Raw genomic sequence first — 19508 nt, forward strand, 5'->3', positions numbered from 1 at the left:
TTTTTCTTGGGGAGGGGGGTCACAGTTTGAGATATTGGGAGAGCGGGTACAGAAGACAGCTTCTTGTCTCAATGTTTAAATGCATTAATACTATTTTATAGTCAATACAAAATATATGTCTCAATGTTAAAATGCATTAATACTTTAAATGAATGTGCAACAATACTATGTGCAATATGACAACCCTTGTGTACATAAGGTTCAGATATAGGAAAAGTTAGGATATTTATAGCATAGCATAGAGTACAGCACAGTGTTTTATTGTATAGTATAGTAGTATAGTAGATAGTGTACATAGCCTTTATTTATGTAAACCAGCTCTTTTCCCTTTTTTATTTTACCCTTGGCCCTCGTGTTTTTAGTCTTTTTCCAAGCACCAGGGGAGCCCCCCCTCCTAAATTTCGTTGTATGGTACCTGTACTGTATTACAGTTTTTCTCAATTGCTAAAACACATTTCACAAAACTTTCCTCCATTTTCCCAAAACTCTAAACACAACACACTTTTCTAAAGCTACATAAGCAAAACCACACCTTCTCTCTTCAAAACTCAAACTCAAACCCTACCCCTAATCCTAACCTTACTGTAACCCTAGCACCTAACCCTAACCCTAGTTTTCCCACATGTATGATAGTCATGCATAAAAATAAATCTGCGCTCCCTGTCTAACTTATATCTAACATTACATATTTTACATTACAGTAAGGCTGATTTTGCATGATAGTCATGCATTTTTAGATATCTATTTCCCCCCTTTAAATGGCATATGATGTCCGAAATTTTACTAAAGTTCAGCCGCGAAGTTGTTGCACTGTTGTCCTATCGAGTTTTACGTAAATAAAGGTTTGAAAAATGTTACCGTATTCCCACATGTACCGTAACATGTACAATACTGTACTGTATCACAACTCAATGCAAACACTACAGAGGATCCATTACACACAACAATACTCACTGAAAACAATGTTCAGGGTGTGATGTTTTTTTATTTATTTATGGAACTATACACACACACACACACACACACACACACACACCACAATCATTTGCAACAAGTGTCTTAAATGTTGAGTCGTTATGTTTAATGAATGAAGCCAGGTGTGTTCATTGTGTTAACATTTTGCTGACTGTGGCAAGCATTTTGCATCACATGAGCTTTAATGTGAGAATTTGACATTTTGAGCAGAGTTTTTTGCAACTTGTGTTTTAGCAAGACAAAATGTGTTTAGATTTATGAGAAAAGGAGGATTGGGTTTTGTGAATTGTGTCTTCATGTGAAATGTGTTTATGGTTTTGGCAAATGGGAGCTAGTTTTATTAAATGTGTTTAGAGAACTGGTCATTTGGTTTAGAGAATTGGCTTTTGTGTTTTAGCAATTGGGAAAAACTGTAATGACAATAAAGACCATTCATTCATAATACTGTTTTATACTTAATAAAAAATAAAAATAAATAGATGTCTTTAAAAGGCCAAACTGATTGCATCACTTATTAAGCCACTATCACTATAACAATACAGAATAAAATATATACATGTCTTTAAAAGAACAAACTGATTACTTATTAAGCCACTATCACTTATATTCTCCTTCTTGGCACCACGTCCCATAAGGCTTCCCGTCACTACTCAGGGTTTTTCCTGGCTCAAAATGAGGCGGAGGTGGTACCAGTGGTGTTTGACATCGGGGGGGACCCATGAAGCAGGGCTGTCTGGGGGTCCTTAAACGAGCATCAAACACTTAATTTCTTGCATTCTGGTGAATTGATATGCACCAATTTGTGCCCTTTCGCCATCAATTTATGGTGGAAATGTCATTATATATGTAAAGGAAAAAACAATATTCAGGCACCAGATGGCCATTCAAAATCTAATGTAATATAATGCAATATAAGGCTCTCAGGCATTCTGTACTTTCAAATATGTATTCTCCTTGAGCAGTCAACATCAACTATCAGCTGTTTCGCTAGCAAACACGAAAGCTAAGTGTGTGAAACAGCGCCCCCGCCACCACGTCGGCGCAATGCCGCAATTGCAGTTTTTTATTTTATTTTTTATTCTCCCGCGCCGGAAATCCGGCACTGTGCCGGAGTACTTTAAGCCCTGCACTAGTGGTGGTGTTCCCAGGTCTTACTCAAACACACACTAGTGGTGGTGTTCCCAGGTCTTACTCAAGGACACACTAGTGGTGGTGTTCCCAGGTCTTACTCAAGGACACACTAGTGGTGGTGTTCCCAGGTCTTACTCAAGGACACACTAGTGGTGGTGTTCCCAGGTCTTACTCAAGCACACACTAGTGGTGGTGTTCCCAGGTCTTACTCAAGGACACACTAGTGGTGGTGTTCCCAGCTCTTACTCAAACACACACTACTGGTGGTGTTCCCAGGTCTTACTCAAGGACACACTAGTGGTGGTGTTCCCAGCTCTTACTCAAACACACACTAGTGGTGGTGTTCCCAGGTCTTACTCAAACACACACTAATGGTGGTGTTCCCAGGTCTTACTCAAACACACACTAGTGGTGGTGTTCCCAGGTCTTACTCAAGGACACACTAGTGGTGGTGTTCCCAGGTCTTACTCAAGGGCACACTAGTGGTGGTGTTCCCAGGTCTTACTCAAGCACACACAAGCACACACTAGTCTGAAGGCCACCACTACCCCATAACGACTTATGACGAGGACAGCTGCTTAAAGACTAAAATAAATAAATAAATAAATAAATAATAACACTAATAATTGCACATTAAATGACTAATGATTAATTAGCCTAGGTAGCATTACCTTAGGGGAGTAAAAGCACCTATATTTAGTAGTTTAAGCATTGTATTATATTTCATATTCCATTTAGCTGACGCTTTTATCCAAAGTGACTTACATTGCAGTGAGTGCATACATGTCAGTATATATGGTCCCAGTAGGAATCGAACCCACAACCTAAGCGTTGTTATACAACAGTTAGTTCCGACCAAGTAATTTGATTGGACAAGAGGCATTCCATGAGTGCTGATATACATTATAACAGCACTGGGACCTTTAACTATATGTATCACTCCGCCGCACAGATGTTCTACTAAATGACCGTTAATTAGACTACATGTTTGTGCTCAGGTTACTAGGCAACAGTCCATTTGAAGTTCAGTTGCGGAACTGTTTTTTGTTTATTTTTATTATTAAATAAACAAACAAATCATAATCTGTTGTCGCTTATTACTGTTAACTAATAAATCGCGCTGTAGAACTGTTGTATAAAAGCAATATCACACTCGAGGTCGTGCTGTTATACTGAATATCAGCACGGCTGTGATTGTCTTCGGTACTCGGCCTGCGGCCTCGTACCTACGACCGAATCACAGCCGTGCTGATCTTCAGCATAACACACTCCCTCTCGTGTGATATTGCTTAATTAGCTCCATGCTCTACCAACGGAGCCACAGAGGGCCTGTATCCTGGGGTTACCAGCTCACCTCCTCTTGCGCCTCCTCCTTGGTGGCGAAGGCGGTGTGGCCCTCCTGCCACAGGAACTCTCTGGTCCGCAGGAACGGCTGGGGGTGCTTAAACTCCCACCTCTGGGGGGGGGGGGGAGAGGGAAAGAGAGAGAGAGAGAGGGAGGGGGAAAGAGAGAGAGAGAGGGAGCGGTGGGAGGGAGGGAGAGAGAGAGAGAGAGAGAGAGAGAGAGGGGGATGGGGAAGAAGAGAAACAACAGTGGAGGTGGAGTTACGGGTGAGTCAGAGCGTTCTCAGGTCAGCAGGTTACAGGAGGTCGTCAGTAGAAGGTTCTTCAGAACTACTCACCACCACGTTGCACCACTGGTTCAGTTTGATGGGCAGGTCTCTGTGGGACTGGACCCACTTGGCATAGGCAGGGTACATCACTAGAATCACAGAGAGGATGAGAGGACCATCACTACACACAAGAACTGGGGGGGGGGGGGGGGGGGGGGGTGTATGTGTGTATGTATGTATCTGTGTGAGTGTGTCTGTGTGTGTGAGTGTCTGTCTGTGTCTGTGTGTCTGTGTGTGTGTGTGTGTGTGTGTGTGTGGCTTCCTGACAGTCATAGCCCACACTGCATACATCACAGTCACCAGCAGATAACTGAAACCATGCCCCACATCTTAAATGGTTGTCATGCTTATAAAGGGCTCTACATATGTAGGCATGATCGAATTGTGGATCTGATTTCAGAGGGTGTCTTTTCCATATTCAGGCCTGCCGCAACGCTGTACAAGCACTCCACTGTAAAGCCCAGCATGTTCAGTTTGTGTAGTGACGAAGAGTCATTAGGAGTGTTCTCTAATATTTCAGCAAACACCCCCGATGTTGTAATTGTCAAAGAAAATCACAGAGAGGTGGTTATTCTAGAAGTTGGCTGCACCTTTGACCATAGCCTAGAGCAGGGGTCGGCAATTAGGTTCGGCCTCGGGCCAATTTTTTTTTGAGCCACTGGATGGCGGGCCAGAACATAATCAAAGGCTAATTTAAGTAATTGATTGTTAAAAAAATGTGACACGTTCTAATACTTGTACACATTGCTAGTCAACTAACACAGCTTGTTTTGTGAGCCTGCTAACAATGTAAAGTAGTGTTATAGTTAACTAGGTAGTAGTCCAATCCATTACGTTGCAGTATTAGGCTTGACTAGCGAGTTTGTGTTGTGATTCTCAACAACGTTGAAACGTAGTTTCACCCTTTTCCATAGTTTTGAATAATAAATGTGTGGACTGACGATGTATCGCAGCCTAACGTATTCTAATAATTATTTAACATAGTTTTATTCAGATAATTATTCCCCCCTCCTCCCAGACAAGGTCACATTATTATTGGATTGGTTGTTTGCGTGTCGGGTGAAGTTAGCTAAACATTTAACCTGCTAGCAAGAGAAACATCATGTCACTCTCCAAAGGTCTAAAGAGGAAAGTTGACGGTGAAAACAGGGCATTTAAAGAGGAATGGACAGCGAACTATACGTTCATCCTACGTTTCATCAATGCAAAGCCGTTGTGAGACTCACATTTTCCGTGCTCACAATGTTCCCTTTCTATACATGCGAGTCGTCCTTTTCGTCAATGAATGTGATAAAGACGCATGAGAGGAATCGATTGATGCATAAAAAATAAAAATAAACTGCCTGCGGATGGCGGTATACCCTTCAAATAACAAACAATCTCTGCATGTCTCGCAGACATCTCAACATGGATCCATGTCGTTATCATAATGGTCTTATTAATTAGTCATCACTGAGTATGAAAGCATAGTGGGACTGTCAAATTAGTCCAGAAATCTCCTCAGTAAAGTTTTGTGTCAATCCAGGAGGAACTCCAGACAGCTCTGAACCCCTTACAGGAGATCGTTGTATCGTAGAAAGAAGGTTGCGGCGGTGCATAAACTATAGAGTTGCGATAGTTGAGACTCTCTCTAATTAATTTGAAATACAGTGTCCGTTATTACAAACCTGCCTAAATGTCCCTTTGAAAACACTCAAGTTATCACTATTATCAATAATCAAATCAAGAATATTATTAGTTTTCAAAACAACCGCGGATTAAAGTGACGTCAATATCACCAGATATCAAGCAAATACTGACCGATGAGAGATGCCACTTTTCACATTACGTGAGTACCAAGCCTGTCGTTATTGTATTTAATAACCTAATTGTATTTTGTATATTTTGAATGAATGGCTTATGGCTCATTGTACTTATTATCCCTAATAGCGCGTTTGCTCTGTCGTTTCAGGAGCATAGGCCTACCACCACTTTTGCGCCGATTTTGTTGTCAATGTTTTTCAGAAAATTAAACAGAATTTGCTTTGTTACTGTTCATATGTGTGTTGCAGTCACATACGTAAACATTACGTTTGAATGATTTAATGAGCTGATGTTATTTTTTTCAAACCACACACGCTATTTCAGCACCACGCCTTGTCCACCTACTTATGATTCACTCTGAGGGGTTCAGCGTCAGTGCGCTTCGCTGCCTGATTGTCTGTCCCTGTGTCATTCACTCTCAACATGAATAAAAGTACAATACGCATTATTCAGGTGGAGGTCGATTCTCTATTCGGACATTATAGGCGTGGTGTGGGACTGTCGGTCCGATATTGTAAAAAATAAATAAATAATGGATTCTCAAAATAATCTGCTGGGCCAAATATTATTGGTGACGGGCCAGCAATGGCCCACGGGCCGCCTATTGCCGACCCCTGGCCTAGAGGAAGCCTTTTTAACCAAAATCTTGAAATACCAACAGCTGGAGCAGGCCATATCACAACTGGGTTACAGATGTCAACTTTTAGTTTTCATATTTGGCAGCCTGGGCCATGTTCATAAGTCTGTTGTTAGAGGCCTTCAAATGGCTGGTCTACCTAAGAGAAGGGCCAAACAGTTAGCAGAATATTGCTCAGTATCCGCTGTTATTGGTAGCCGCTCAATATGGAGAAGGCGGTGCTTCCTGTACCCATGAGCTGGATACTGTCTGTTTTACAGTATTGATACTGGATCTGTCAACCCACTGGTATCATCTGGTGTGAATAACATCCTGTGTGTGGCAGAACTGGTTGTTGGCTCAGCACTATTGTAACAGATTGTTTCCATGATATCAAAATGCACTGTTAGTATTTATGTCCTTTAGAATTGTACATGTACCGGTATGTGGACATAAATAAAGCATTTAAAATGTGTGTGTGTGTGTGTGTGTGTGTGTGTGATGCTGACCTGTCTCGCTGGTGGGTCTGACAGCGATGGGCTCAGCCAGCTCCGTGTTCCCTGACCGTGTGACCCAGGCAACCTACACACACACACACACACACACACACACACTCTTAGATAAACCCTGACACAGACACTAGGCCTGTAACAATTATGAAATAATTGGCAATCTTGACTGTGCTGTGCTCCAACACGCTAGGTAGCTAACTGGCTAACAACAAAGAACATGGCGTTAGCTAGACAGCTGATAGATACATGTTCTGTATTTTTACATTTTATGTCCAAAAATAATAAAGAAGCATTGTTTAAGGTTGCTGTGTTATTACATTATCTGGGTCACATAACCGTGAAGCAATTCTATCGTTAATCGCAATTATTTCGGAGACAATTAATTGTACAGCAAAATGTGGAATTGTTCCACAGGCCTAACAGACACATGATGCAGGCTGTTTCTTCTGATCTCAAAGGACAAAGGCGTCCGTCCGTCCGTCTCTTTACCTCGGGGGCGAAGTCCGCTATGTGTGACTTCTCCTTCTCCAGTGCGGCCTGGGAGACGAACATGGGGAAGTAGCAGTTCTCCACGCCCAGCTTCTTGATCTCCTTGTCGAAGAACTCCTTGATGGCCTCCCAGATGGCAAAAGACCAGGGCCGCAGCACGTAGCAGCCGCTCACATCATAGTACTCTATCATCTCTGCCTTGATGATCACCTGGGGACACACACATACACACACACACATCATAGTACTCTATCATCTCTGCCTTGGTGATCACCTGAGGGACACACACACACACACACACACACACATCATAGTACTCTATCATCTCTGCCTTGGTGATCACCTGGGGGGGACACACATCATAGTACTCTATCATCTCTGCCTTGGTGATCACCTGGGGGGGGGGGGGGGGGGGGGGCAGGGATCAGAGGTGAGGGGGTTAGGGTGCCACCTAACCCACTGTTGCTGATGTCTTGGATGCTTAAGCAACCTTGGGTACCCTGAAAGGCGCTATATAAATTCAAGTTATTATTATTATTATTATTATTAGTTGTTTTTCGTTTTTTATTCTGTTCTTTTGCGCGGTATTGTTCAGCACGTTGAGCTGCATTCTTATGTATGAAAAGTGATGTAAAAATAAAGCTTATTATTATTATGATAAGAGAGGCTAAGATGAATGGATCGTCACCAACCTGACACACTCACCAACCTGACACACCTGACACACTCACCAACCTGACACACCTGACACTCACCAACCTGACACACTCACCAACCTGACACACCTGACACTCACCAACCTGACACACCTGACACACTCACCACCCTGACACACTCACCTGAGAGTACCAGTCTGACAGGTTCTCCTCCTTCTTAGCCTCCAGTCCCAATCTGCCACAAGAGAAGAAGGACAAGTTAGTCTGAGCTGAACAAAGAGTCACTCAAAAGGTAATCTCTCTCTCTCACTCTCACTCTCACTCTCACTCTCGGTCTCTCTCTCTCTGTGTCTCTCTCTCTCTCTCTCTCTCTCTCCCTCACTCTCACTCTCTCTCTCGGTCTCTCTCTCTCTCTCTCGGTCTCTCTCAGTCTCTCTCTCGGTCTCTCTCTCTCTCGGTCTCTCTCTCTCTCTCTCTCTCTCTACACCTGGGCTGCTTCTTCCCTCCTCCTCCTTGTTTCGCAGACTGGTTCTTGTTTCGCAGACTGGTTCTTGTTTCGCAGACTGGTTCTTGTTGTGGTTCTTGTCAGCTGGGCTACGGGTTTGTAGTCCTGCCCGGTCACGCTCTGGTGCTGGACCTTCAGAGCCAGCAGGGTCTTTACAGCTCCGTCAACCTCTCTTTCCTTCCCTCTCCCTCTCCTTCCTCCCTTCCTCCCTTCCTCTCCTTCCCTCTCCTTCCCTCTCCTTCCCTCCCGACTCTCAGTGTCTGTATCTTGGGTCCCTGTCCCTCTCCTCTTCCTCCCACCCACCCTCCCTCCCTCCCGCCACCCACCCTCCCTCCCTCCCTCCTTCCTTCTTCTCACCGTGTCTGTTTCTTGGATCCATGCCCCTCTCCTCCTCCTTCCCTCCCTCTCCTCCCTCCTTCCTTCCTTCCCTCCCTCCCTCCCTCCTCCCTCTCACCGTGTCTGTTTCTTGGGTCCATGCCCCTCTCCTCCTCCCTCCCTCTCCTCCCACCTCTCCCTCCCTCTCCTCCCTCCTCCCACTCACAGTGTCTGTTTCTTGGGTCCCTGTCCCTCTCCTCCTTCCCTCCTAACCACCCACCCTCCCTCCCTCCCTCCCTCCTCCCTCTCACCGTGTCTGTTTCTTGGGTCCATGCCCCTCTCCTCCTCCTTCCCTCCCTCTCCTCCCACCTCTCCCTCCTTCCCTCCCTCTCCTCCCTCCTCCCACTCACAGTGTCTGTTTCTTGGGTCCCTGTCCCTCTCCTCCTTCCCTCCTAACCACCCACCCTCCCTCCCTCCCTCCCTCCCTTCTTCCATCCCTCCCACCCACCCACCTTCTCTCCCTCCCTCCCTCTCTCCCTCCCTCTCACCGTGTCTGTTTCTTGGGTCCCCCTCCCTCTCCTCCCGCCCCTCCTGACGCCTCCTTCCCCTGGCCAGACTTGTCTCCTTTGGGCTGCTTCTTCCCTCCTCCTCCTCCTCCTCCTCCTCCTCCTTGCTTCTCAGACTTGTTCTCCCGGTCCTTGCGGTTCTTGTCCTCTCCTCCGGCGGCAGCTACGGGTTTGTAGTCCTGCCCGGTCACGCTCTTGTACTGGGCCTTCAGAGCCAGCAGGGTCTTCACGGCCACGTCTACCTGGTCCTGGTTGTTAGCGGGGACAGCGTTAGTTAGGTATGGATTCAAATGTTTATCTGTTTATTCAGATATCTATTCTTTTTGCTCCTGTTGTATGAAATGTGCTGTACAAATAAACTTGCCTTGCCCCCCCCCCCCACCACCACCACACTCTCCTCGCTGGCTACAACACTTCTTCACACTGACCTTGGGAGCCTTCTCCGACTTCAGCTTCCTCACTAGCTCCCCTTGCTGGGTGACCTGAGAGAACAGCGCCTGTCCCTGAGCAGGGGCAGGGGCAGGGGCAGGGGCAGGGGCAGAGGCAGAGGCAGGAGCAGGGGCAGGGGCAGGGCTGGCTGCTGGGGCTTGTAGTCCAGGTTTGTAGTCCTTGCCGGTCTCCTGCTTGTACTCAGCCTTGAGAGACAGAAGCTGCTTCACCGCCGCGTCTACCTGGTCCTGAGAGGGGGGGGGGGGGGGAGAGGGGTTAGAGAGAGAGAGAGATAGATAGAGAGATAGAGAGATAGATAGATGGATAGATCACCTTGGGAGCCTTGTCTGTTTTCAGTTTCCTCACGAGTTCTCCTTGTTGGGACACGCGGTCGTACACACCAGACGCAGAGGTGGGGGCCGTGGTGGTCTGAGCTGGGGCAGGGGCAGAGGCAGGGGCAGAGGCAGGGGCAGGGGTGGTCTGGGCAGGGGGGGCCGCGCCCGGCTTATAGTCCTGACCTGTGGCCTGTTTGTACTCCACCTTCAGGGCCAGCAACTGCTTCACAACAGCATCCACCTGGTCCTGGATGGAGAAGGAGAAGGTCCTCAGTGGCTCAGTTCCCGCTACGGTTGTGGGTTTGATTCCCGCTGGGACCATATATACTGAAACATGTATGCACTCACTGCAGTGTCATAATGGATTAAAGTGTCAGCTAAATGGCTATATACAGTATATATATATATATATATATAGTATGTTTATATATAATGTATATATATAGTATTTGTATATATACAGGGGTGCAAACTGGCGATGGTCCAAAAAGGTGACACTTTTTTTTTGCCCGTAGATGGTTAGCTCTATCATTAACAGTGGTCTAACAATGATGCGCGTGTAAGTAGCGATGGCCCTGACCTTAACACCCTCATAATTAATGTAAGCAACCTGTTCTCAAAATAATTATGCGGGTTCCTGCAGGTTTCAACAAGTTACATTTAAGACCTTTATAAGACCACTTTTAATAGATTTTAAGACCTATTGAGCAAGTATTGGTATTAGACTCACATTCGTTGATTATTTTCATTAGCAATGCTGGGTGATCTGTTCTGTTGCATATAGAACAATGATAATGTAAGTTAGCCTACTCTATCAATTTCTTGATTCATTTCCATTGCTTCTCAACACATTAGATATAATAGCATAAATAACAGAATAAACTCACACACTTACTCACACTCACTTACACTGCATAGCCTACATACTGAGATATGGCACACACACACCTCTCACAGGAGGTCCACACACACACACACACACACTATATTTACTAAACCACACATACCGTTGCTACCACTGGAAGTTTGAAGAAATTCTAACTTCACATGCCTACAGTCGAATCGCCTCCTACGGCGATTATCATATCTAGGCCTCTTGTCTTATCATTTCACGTGGCAAAATATCGGGGTTTTGGGCGCAGCTTAACCAATGTCACACGAGCAATAAGTGTGCGATAAGTTTTGTTTTATATGTTGTCTCTCATCTGCACGCGTCGTATTCCCACGCAGTGGGTCTGGCGACAATAATACATTTTCCGGTCTGACTTTTTAAATAAAAATAAAATCGATTCTACGCAAGTCTAAAGCACACAGACGCCATTACATTTTTTTATTTTGAAAGTCTCGCCCTGTGTCTGATCCTGATGTTATAGAAGCAGTGTAGCAGCAGGTTAAAAGCGAGGTAAAGGGGGACGCGAGACAGTCTCGGGCAGCGTTCGTAAATTCGCTCTGCGCACTGGGCTCAACGTCATAAAGGGACCAAGTAATTTGATTGGACAAGAGGCATTCCATGACTGCTGATCAGATTTCCAGAGCGAATTTACGAACGCAGCCTAGGGCAAACCACTCGCCGACTCGTTTTTTTCATAACACGAAACGTTGTAAAGTAAAGTAAAGTTGTAAAGTACCCACTCTATATAATAAACAACAGTTTAACAATCACTAAATACTTATAATGATCATCTAATTATGTGTAGTTATGTGTTTCTAGCATGTCGATGTTCTATCAGGTAAATTCGCTAGAACTAACCTCCATACCCTGGTTCAGAAGAAGAAATCAGTCCTTCGTCACTTATATCGTCGTCCTCGATGAAACTTTTAGGTGGATTGGTTACCCTAGCCTAGATGGTCTTTGTGACATTTCACAATCACAAACATATATGTACAGAAACTCACTAAAGTATAGAACACCGATAAAATACTGCTTCTCTTCAAATCACTCCATGACACTTTGAGGTCAGTGCATTTGTTTTTTTGGTGAACTACCGTAATAACCCTAAATGGCTAGAGAGTGCAACTTCTGTGCTTTCAGAAACTGTTGGATTTCTTTCGATTGCACATATAGTTCAAGAATTACGATAGTTTGAACGAACCCTGTAAATTCCTGTTGAGAAGTTATCGCAACATAGAAATAACTTCTATGTTATTTTATTTGATTACTTCTTATGTTTCTACTTCCATCTTAAGAACTTTTTAAGACGTTTTATTTCAACTGCAGCAGAGTTTAGCAGACAGGAAGATGTTAGCTTGGGCATCATGTGACTTGGATGAGATGAGATGTAGACCCCCCCCCCCTCCCCAAATATTTTTTTTCACATAGGTCACCTATTTTGAGGTAAAAACAGCGAATTTCACCTAAAGGTGACAAGTTTGCACCACTGATATAGTATGTTTATATGTATAATGTATATATATAGTATTTATATATATAATGTATATACCGTATTTTCCGCACTATAAGGCGCACCGGATTATAAGGCGCACCTTCAATGAATGGCCTATTTTAGAATTTTTTTCATACACAAGGCGCACCGGATTATAAGGCGCACCGGATTATAAGGCGCATAGAATAGATACTGCAGTCAAACGTTTGACTGGGGTTGCGTTACGCCCAAGCTCCACCTACTGCGTTGCGTCACCTCTCCATCGGTGTTGTGTCAACTTCCCGTTGTCCAAGCTCCACCTGAGCGTTGTCACCATCAACGTTCTACCTGCTCCACTGTCAAAAATATATATTTTTCCACCTCAAGTATCAGCCGTTCGTCATCCATTTTTGCAACAAGCGTCAAGGACCTGCGGTGATTCACAGCTGACTCGCGTGAATAGCAATTCGCAATAGCTGCAACCACGAGATATAGAGTAGTTCGCTACAAGCATTTTCAATCTGCTATTATCTCTATTAGTGGATTAACTGCTGTGGTGATTTAACAGCTGATAAAAATACATCAAGTAGACTACAAACAGAGCAAAACAACACCAGAAAACAACCAATAGGCTATACAATTATAACAAACAACCAATATGTGACAGCTCCTGGTGAAATGTGCAACGTACTTTTTCAGTTTTTACACATGCTTAAACTACAGATTGTAAGCTTTCAAATGATGTGTCATACATTCAAATCAGAGAAAGATTGAACACGACAGGCGTATTTGAATGTTGGTTCATCTCAAACACTGAATGGGAGAAAAGTGAATCTGACCAAACCACAACAAACGCTGCTAGCGGCTAACAGCTAACAAAACACATCGCTACGAAGGTCTAAACTGTATTTTAATAACATGACAACATACTGGGAGAACATCGACATGCTAAAAACACATAACTACACATAACTAGATGAACACACAGTTCTTGCTTTTGAACACGAGCTAAAACGAAAGTATGTTTACAAATCAACCCTCCCTTACCGGTAGCCTCCGGCAAACGAGAATAATGAATCCAATACACAAATGATAAGTGTTTAGTGATCGTTAAACTGTTGTTTATTATATCGAGTGGGTACTTTAAAACTTCAAGTTGAAAGCACCAAGAATCTCACTTTGTTCCCTCGGAAACTCTGTTTAGTCTTCTTTACTTGGGGTCTTGTGGTGTGGGACTGTGAGTAAGCACAACACCGGTGTTTACTGATTACCGTAATGCTGCAAGCGGTGTGAGTGTCCGAATTGAACAGTTGGGTGAGTACGGCATCCATTCAGAGCACATGATAGCATAACAATAGCATAGCATTCGCGGAGATTCCAAGATGGCGGCCGTCGTTTACTGATTACCGTAATGCTGCAAGCGGTGCGGCTTTGTAGTTTACCAGTCGTACTGAAACATTTTATTATTATTAAAAAAAAAATATTGGTCATGTAATTTTTACATTTTGATCCATATATAAGGCGCACCGGATTATAAGGCGCACTGTCATTTTTTTGTGTTTTTTTTTACTTTTAAGTGCGCCTTATAGTGCGGAAAATACGGTATATATAGTGTATATATATAGTATGTTTATATATAATGAATATATATAGTATGTTTATATATATATAGTATGTTTATATATAATGTATATATATATAGTATGTTTATATATAATGTATATATATAGTATATATATAGTGTGTTTATATATAATGTATATATACACGTATAGTATGTTTATATATAATGACCTCCCTCCTCACCTTAGGAGCCTTCTCTGTCTTCAGCTTCCGCACCATGTCTCCCTGCTGAGTCACGCGCTCATACAGGCCTGAGGAAGAGGAGGAGGAGGAGGAGGAGGAAGAGGCGGTCTTGGCTGGTTCAGGGGCTGGGGCGGGGGTGGGGGGGGCCATCCCGGGTTTGTACTCTTGGCCTGTCAGCTGTTTGAACTCTGCTTTGTAAGCCAGAAGCTGCTTCACTGCAGCATCCACCTGGTCCTGGAGGAGGGAGGGAGAGAGAGGGGGGGGGGGGAGAGAGAGGGGGGGGGGGAGAGGGAGGGAGGGGGGGGGGGGGAGAGGGGGAGGGGAGAGAGAGAGGGAGAGGGGGGGGAGAGAGAGAGGGAGAGGGGGGGGAGAGAGAGAGGGAGAGGTAGGGATGAAAAGAGGGGAGAGAGAAAGGGGGGGATGGGAGGGAGAGAGAGGGAGAGAGAGAGAGAGAGAGGGTCAGAGTGAGAGACAGAGAGAGAAAACAATCTCAAATTAATAGAGTTCTGATGTTCATCAGAATGTTCACCAGTGTTCCTTTAGTCCCAAAAAGCCAAACCGTGGCAGAAACTCAAGACTCAAACCTTGGGAGCCTTCTCTGACTTCAGCTTCCTCACTAGCTCCCCCTGCTGGGCCACGAGGGTAAACGGGCAGGAGGCGGAGTCAGTGGAGGGAGGAGGGGCCTGAACAGGGGCGGAGCTGGGAGGAGGAGCCATGCCTGGTTTGTAGTCCTGTCCAGTCTGTTGCTTGAACTGGGCCTACACAGAGAGGGAGAGGGAGGGAGGGGAGAGGGAGGGGAGAGGGAGGGAGGGGGGAGGGGAGGGGAGAGGGAGGGAGGGGGGAGGGGAGAGGGAGGGAGGGGGGAGGGGGGAGGGGAGGGGAGAGGGAGGGAGGGGGGAGGGAGGGAGGGAGGGGAGAGGGAGGGAGGGGAGAGGGAGGGAGGGGAGAGGGAGGGAGGGGAGAGGGAGGGAGGGGAGAGGGAGGGGGGAGGGGAGAGGGAGGGAGGGGGAGACAGAGACACAGAGAGACACAGAGAGAGAGACAGAGAGAGAGACAGAGAGAGGGAGAGAGAGAGAGAGAGGCTTAGATTAGATTCAACCTTTTTGTCATTGACTACAACGAAATGTATTTTTTCTGCTCTAGGCACAGGGTCAGCGCCCCCTGGAGCAATTAGGGGGGAGAAGTGCCTTGCTCAGGGGCACAACGGGCAGCGTTAGGCACCTTAAGACGCGATGGCAGCAACCCCCTCCAGTCACCAGCTCACATGCTAGCTAGCTACCTGCTAACCACCAATACCGTCGACTATAGTGTCTACACACAAAAACAACCCCCCAAATACTTTTTCTTTTTCCCGCCCTTTTAGGAAGGCCAGGGCGGCGTGCGTCTGGTCGGGGCATACCTTGAGGGCGAGCAGCGTCTTCACGGCCTGGTCCACCTCCTCCTTGCCGGCCTTGGCCGTCTTCAGCAGGCGGACCGCCTCCCCCTGGGCCACGATGCTGGAGAACACGCCCCCTGCAGGGGGGGAGGCGGCGGGGGGGGAGGAGGAGGGGGCGGCGGGGGCAGGGGCGGATTTAGACTTGGTGGGGGCGGAGGGCTGAGAGGAGAGAAAGGGGGAGAGGGGGGGTAGGTGTGAATGCTAGAGGTGGAGAGAGAGACACAGACGCACGAACGTGCATGGACACAGTCTCACACACACACACACTCACACACTCACAGTCTCACACACACACACAGTCTCACACACACACACACACACACACACACACCATGGCAGCCTTGCTCTTGTCCTTGGAGCCTGCGGTGGGCATCTCCTTGGTGTGTCCGTCAGGGATGTACAGCAGCACACAGGGACTCTCCTTACAGCTGTGAGGACTGAACACACACACACACACACGTTAAAACAACATACACGAGCTTCCGGTTTGGTCATGTAGAAGAAGGACGGTTAAAAGAGGAGCTCCCGACATTTCACTAATATTCTAACTTGTACATGTAGCTAATCTCTTACGAAGCACTCCCAAATTGTGGGCATAAAGATATAGTTCAGTTTCAAACAAGAAATGCCGAGCTATAAAGGAAAACAACCAGATACAGTGACAAAAACTAAATCTAGCCTGAGCAGCAAGCTAGCATCAATGGCAGCAGCATCCACCACCAATGCTAGCCAGTTGGAGGATTACAATGGAGGAAGAACTTGGTCAACAAATAGCGGATGAAACATGGAACAATGCATTAGACAGAGTGAATAGGAGCACCTCTTGTGCCCGGCTTGGACTTATACAATTTAAAGTTCTTCATCGTGTCCATTTTAGTAAACATCCAAAATATTTCCTGAGCTCAACGATACTTGTGATCGATGTCACAATGCCCCAGCAGACCTTACCCATATGTTTTGGACCTGTCCTCAACTGACTGGATATTGGTCAAATTTCTTTAAAATTATGTCCGAGGCATTGGGTATTGATGTACGACCGAATGCCTTGACTGCCATCTTCGGGGTTTCAGAGAGCGATCGACTGACTAACATCCAAAAGAATAGCATGTCTTTTGCTTCCCTATTGGCTCGGAGGAGAATACTGCTTGATTGGAAATCACCGAAACCGCCCACAGTCTCAGCGTGGCTGAGAGACCTAATGCTATATCTTAAATTAGAAAAAATTAAATACACAATTAGAGGTTCCACAAGGAAATTGTATTCTACATGGGGCTCTGTGTTGGCATATTTTGATGGTCTTAAGACTCTCCCTGAAGTTCCAACCTGAGGGATGCAGGCTTCTGACCTGTCACCTCTCTAGTGTTGGTCTATGTAATGTTGCGACGGCCTGTCTCTGTAGATCTACATCCTGTATGTACTGTCTTGGTAGATACTTGGTTGCAGCTGTGTTACAACGGCATTATTATTGTCCAGTGTGAAAATGTATTTTAATCTATTTTCTTTTTCTTTTTTTAATGTTATTACTATGCTAATGTGACTTTAGGGCCCTGCAGGAAATGTTTGGGGTTGGGTGGCGGGGTGGGCAGAAATATGTAAAAAATTGATAATCAACATGTTTAATCATATTGTATTGTGTAACTTTTGAATAAAAATACTTTTAAAAAACACACAAAAAAACACACACACGTTAAAACAACACACACACACACACACATGTTAAAACACCACACACACGTTAAAACACCACACACCACACACACACACGTTAAAACACCACACACACAGACGTTAAAACACCACACACCACACACACGTTAAAATACCACACACACACACACACACACGTTAAAACACCACACACACACACACGTTAAAACACCACACACAAAACACTGTGTTATACTATATAAATATAACACTAAATATTTCCAAGTCAAGGGACTCAGTGGTACAAAGTCCTTAAGCATTTTAATAAGGCAGTGGAACCTAAATGTGGGTTTAGTGGGTTAAGTGATAGAACCTCACTTGTGGGGGGCTTAAGACTGTGTTATTAAATGTTTTAGCTATTTATTTCTTACATTTGTTTCTCTTCTTTTATTGTATTTTATCTTTACCTTCTTTTTACTGTTTCATCTACTTCCCCTGCTTCTATATTCATTTTATGCTTGTATATGTTTTTATATTCACTTTATGTTTTTATCCCTGTTGTAAAGCAGTTTGAGCTGCGTTTCTTGTATGAAAGGTGCTATATAAATAAAGCTTCACTTACTTACTTACTGATGTCCTGTACTATTGTCACTTTTTTATATTGAATTATGCCTATTGCCTTATTGTCTTGTGCAGCAATGTCACGAACCGAAGCCTAAGAATGTTACTCTCTTACACTAAAGCGTAAGGGGAGAGTATTAGGGACTGGGGGGATGAGGATGGTCACAGGGTTAAAGATGAGGTTAAAGGTGACTGCACCTGATTGGCTCGTAGGGCTGGTCGCAGATGTAGAAGCCCCGCCTCTGTAGCTGAATGATGTCACCCTTCTTCAGGTCCTTCAGACACGGATCTCCCAGCATCCTCTCCTCCACCTGGACGAGAGAGAGAGGGGGGGGGAGTGTAATTCATTAGTACCTGCAAAAGCTCAGCGAGTGAACTGAATATAAGCCATGAACACACACACACACACACACACACACACACACACACACAGATAGACAGACAGACAGACAGACGCGCGCGTGCACACACACACCCCCCCCCCCCCACCCCCACCCCCACCCCCACACACCCCCACCCCCCCCCCCCCCCCCCACCTTGCTCTGGTGGTTGATGTACTGTACCTTGCTCTGGTGGTTGATGTACTGTACCTTGCTCTGGTGGTTGATGTACTGTACCTTGCTCTGGTGGTTGATGTACTGTACCTTGCAGGGCTCTACGCTAACCTTTTTCACTAGGAGCACATGTGCTCCTAAATGAAAAATGTTAGGGGCACACAAAGAAATTTAGGAGCACAGTGAAAAATGTAATTATAACACATTTTTATTAGTGATTTTGCAATTTTTGCACCAAAATCACACATTGCCTACAGCCCTACTAGACGCAGAGTTGATGGCATTGTATTATGGTAACTAGCTGTGTCAAGTTCTCCTGGTTAGCAGCATGTTCATTCATTCATCCATGTCATGCCTGTCAGCTAGCAGCTAGCAGCCCAGCCAGGCTTTAGGGCTAGGTCTGTCAGCTAGCAGCCCAGCCAGGCCATGCAGAGGTCTGTCTCCATGCTGCCCACCTCCCTGCTGCTGGGTCAGGCTACATCAGTCACACACGGTGGCCAGACAACTCCACATCTAGGGGTATTAAACTACCCCACATCCAGATGACCAGTCCCCAGCCCCATGCTGCCCGGGGTGGTGACATGTGGAGGTGGCCAGCCCAGCACGGTGCCTCTGCGGCGGCTAGCTGTTAGCACACCACCATCCCCGGGGGTCCCACCTCTCTGCCACACTCAAGTACAACATGTTGCATTTTCATGCCATTAGGCAACTTGCTTCCTAGGGTTTCCTAGGATTAGAGATGCATTTGGACTTCTGGAGTACCTCCACTACTTTCAATGGGTTCTGAAGGTCTGAGAGCTTTCTACTTTCTACCCTGGGTAGTTAACCCTGGTTGTAACCTTGGGTTCAAATCTGGAGTGTGTGGGACCAAATCTGTAGATGTGGTGAGCTAATGAAGCTAATGAAGCTTGAGATGAGAAAAGGGCGCTTGTCTCTTTAAGGCCCAGGAGGGAGTTAGCGATTAGCGATGTTAGCTTAGCGCCAGTTTAACAGAAGTAACTTCACTTTTAACATGACTTCCCGTGGTCGTAGCGGGCTGGCTGACGGCTTAAAATGTGGCCACACGGTTCGCGCAGAT

General features: G+C 45.6%; 1 protein-coding gene across 1 annotated transcript in view; it reads right to left on the reverse strand.

The window, feature by feature from the left end:
* The window catches only part of eprs1 (glutamyl-prolyl-tRNA synthetase 1), a 51484-nt gene that overhangs the window by 7210 nt on the left and 24766 nt on the right, over positions 1–19508 (reverse strand). Inside the window, exons 16-28 of the mRNA XM_080526650.1 lie at positions 18075–18187; positions 15940–16045; positions 15573–15767; positions 14758–14931; positions 14174–14407; positions 10003–10251; positions 9669–9917; positions 9223–9488; positions 8038–8089; positions 7199–7408; positions 6707–6779; positions 3788–3867; positions 3461–3562 (exon numbers count right to left, since the gene is read on the reverse strand). Coding sequence (XP_080382776.1) covers positions 3461–3562; positions 3788–3867; positions 6707–6779; positions 7199–7408; positions 8038–8089; positions 9223–9488; positions 9669–9917; positions 10003–10251; positions 14174–14407; positions 14758–14931; positions 15573–15767; positions 15940–16045; positions 18075–18187 — 2103 coding nt within the window. The remainder of the gene's footprint in view (positions 1–3460; positions 3563–3787; positions 3868–6706; positions 6780–7198; positions 7409–8037; positions 8090–9222; positions 9489–9668; positions 9918–10002; positions 10252–14173; positions 14408–14757; positions 14932–15572; positions 15768–15939; positions 16046–18074; positions 18188–19508) is intronic.

The sequence above is a fragment of the Nansenia antarctica genome (genome assembly GCF_963989245.1).
Source record: "Nansenia antarctica genome assembly, chromosome: 3".
NCBI lineage: Eukaryota > Metazoa > Chordata > Actinopteri > Argentiniformes > Microstomatidae > Nansenia > Nansenia antarctica.